Genomic DNA, 1,836 nt, shown 5'->3' with positions numbered 1-1,836 from the left:
TTGATAAATTATTTTTCTGAGAAGAGCTTTTGCTAAATACTTTAGTCTAATTAATGTCTTGCCAGCAAAAGGAGCCTTTTCACTACAAAAGATATTTAAATTGACCAGACTAATTAATAGGAGGAGCTAGGTCTTTTTAAAGACTGAATCCGTGTATATTGTCCATTACAGGTTCACGTAGAAACCTAAACGTGTCCACTACAGACAGGAAATGAAGCCACCCTGAGAAATTCACAGCTACCTCCGCATTTTTAGATTGTTCTGACCTCCCGTCTGTATGGAGATGCTTTTCGGTCTGTTGTGTCATCTTACAAACTCACAGTGCTCTCCAAAAAGAGTATACCCACGGGGTATGAATAATTTAGGGTCAGGATTTTGACTGATGAATCACTCGAGATGCAATCGTTAGCATAAAAAAAAAGAACAGAAGTGGGGACGGCACATATCCCTGAGGGCTCCCAGTGATAATTGTATTGATTTAGAGTAGAAGTTGTGAAGATAGGGATGTAAACTTAAGTTAAAGAAATAAATTCAAATTGAACGTGTGTTGAAAGTCAGTGTGTTTTCATAAATAAATATTAGGAGAGTGATTTTTTTTAAGCTTACATATTCTTTACAAAGGTGACCAAGTCAGGACGGCCCAGATACTTTGCTTCTTTCATGAGGGAATCCTTCAAGGAGATGAAATTACCAAAATATTGCCTTCCAAAGGTAAGCAACAAAGTCACACACATCTATTATCTTAAAAGTAGATTTTTGCATTTGTTTTGAGCCACTTTTATAGCTGGAGAGGTCAGGGCGCACCCCTCATCTACGCTGAAATGTTTGATGCACTCGCAATAACAAGACGTTTCTCTCATGTTCTCGTGTTAGCCTCTTTTGCGCCTGTCACTTTTTCTTTTTTATTCCTTTTTCCCGCAACCACAGGACATGCATATCATCAGCACAGATGAGAAGCAGGTATTTGCAGCTGTCCAGGAGTGGAATCAGAACAACACCTACAGCCTGTATATCTCAGACTCCCCTGGGGTCTACTTTATCCTTTCATTAGAGAATCTAAGAACCAGCAGAGGACCTGCCGGTAACCTACTGGTCGACTTTTATAAGGTTTGTTGTCAGTTTTTCTCAAGGACTTTGTTATCTCTGCACTCGAATAGACCCCCTGTAGTTGCAATCAAACACAATGTCTATTTTTATGTATTTACTTGAGCAGCAGCAATCACATTTTATTGCATGTGTTTTTATTTGTACTAACAAAAGAAGGCATTCTACTTTTTCCTTATGTGCATTTAAATCACACATTTTCAATTTAAATAGTCTATTTTTACAATTAAAAGTAATGGGATTAGGTTTGACATTTATTGTGTACATCAGGTCTAACAGGAGAGAAAATGATCCTGATCAACATCTCTTTGTTTTATTGCCCAACTTGGTTATTTTTGTTTATTTCACCATTTTCCTTTGTAGATTGAGGGGATAAATGGCATGTATCTTGCCAACAAACTGGTGGATAATCACATCAAAACCTTTATCACATACAACAAGGGACAAACCTGGGCCCTGCTGCCAGCTCCTACCACTGATGTAGCTGGAAATAACCTTCACTGCTTTCTGGTAAGCTCAATAGAACTTTGCAGATTTTTTAAAATATGGGTTTAATTGCTAAAAAGAGAAAACGTACACAAGTTTGGTAAAACGAAAATATCATGTAACTACAAATGAAGGAAATCCTAGGTTAGTAACAATTCAGTAAACAATACTGTGAGAATATTTCCTTAAAAAAAATGAACTTGTAAAATACTAAGTATGCCCTCTGTTTCACAAACTTGCTTCAGT

At 37.0% G+C, this 1,836-nt stretch overlaps 1 protein-coding gene across 2 annotated transcripts in view; it reads left to right on the top strand.

Moving 5' to 3' along the window:
- Positions 1 to 1,836, top strand: part of sorcs3b (sortilin related VPS10 domain containing receptor 3b) — a 67,231-nt gene that overhangs the window by 35,976 nt on the left and 29,419 nt on the right. For both annotated transcript variants that reach the window (XM_024296665.2, XM_024296664.2), the window contains exons 8-10: positions 622 to 711; positions 928 to 1,107; positions 1,468 to 1,614. In XM_024296665.2, the coding sequence (XP_024152433.1) occupies positions 622 to 711; positions 928 to 1,107; positions 1,468 to 1,614 (417 nt within the window). The remainder of the gene's footprint in view (positions 1 to 621; positions 712 to 927; positions 1,108 to 1,467; positions 1,615 to 1,836) is intronic.

The sequence above is a fragment of the Oryzias melastigma genome, linkage group LG15, assembly GCF_002922805.2.
Source record: "Oryzias melastigma strain HK-1 linkage group LG15, ASM292280v2, whole genome shotgun sequence".
In the NCBI taxonomy this organism is placed as follows: Eukaryota; Metazoa; Chordata; class Actinopteri; order Beloniformes; family Adrianichthyidae; genus Oryzias; species Oryzias melastigma.
This window is presented reverse-complemented; position numbering and strand designations above follow the sequence as displayed.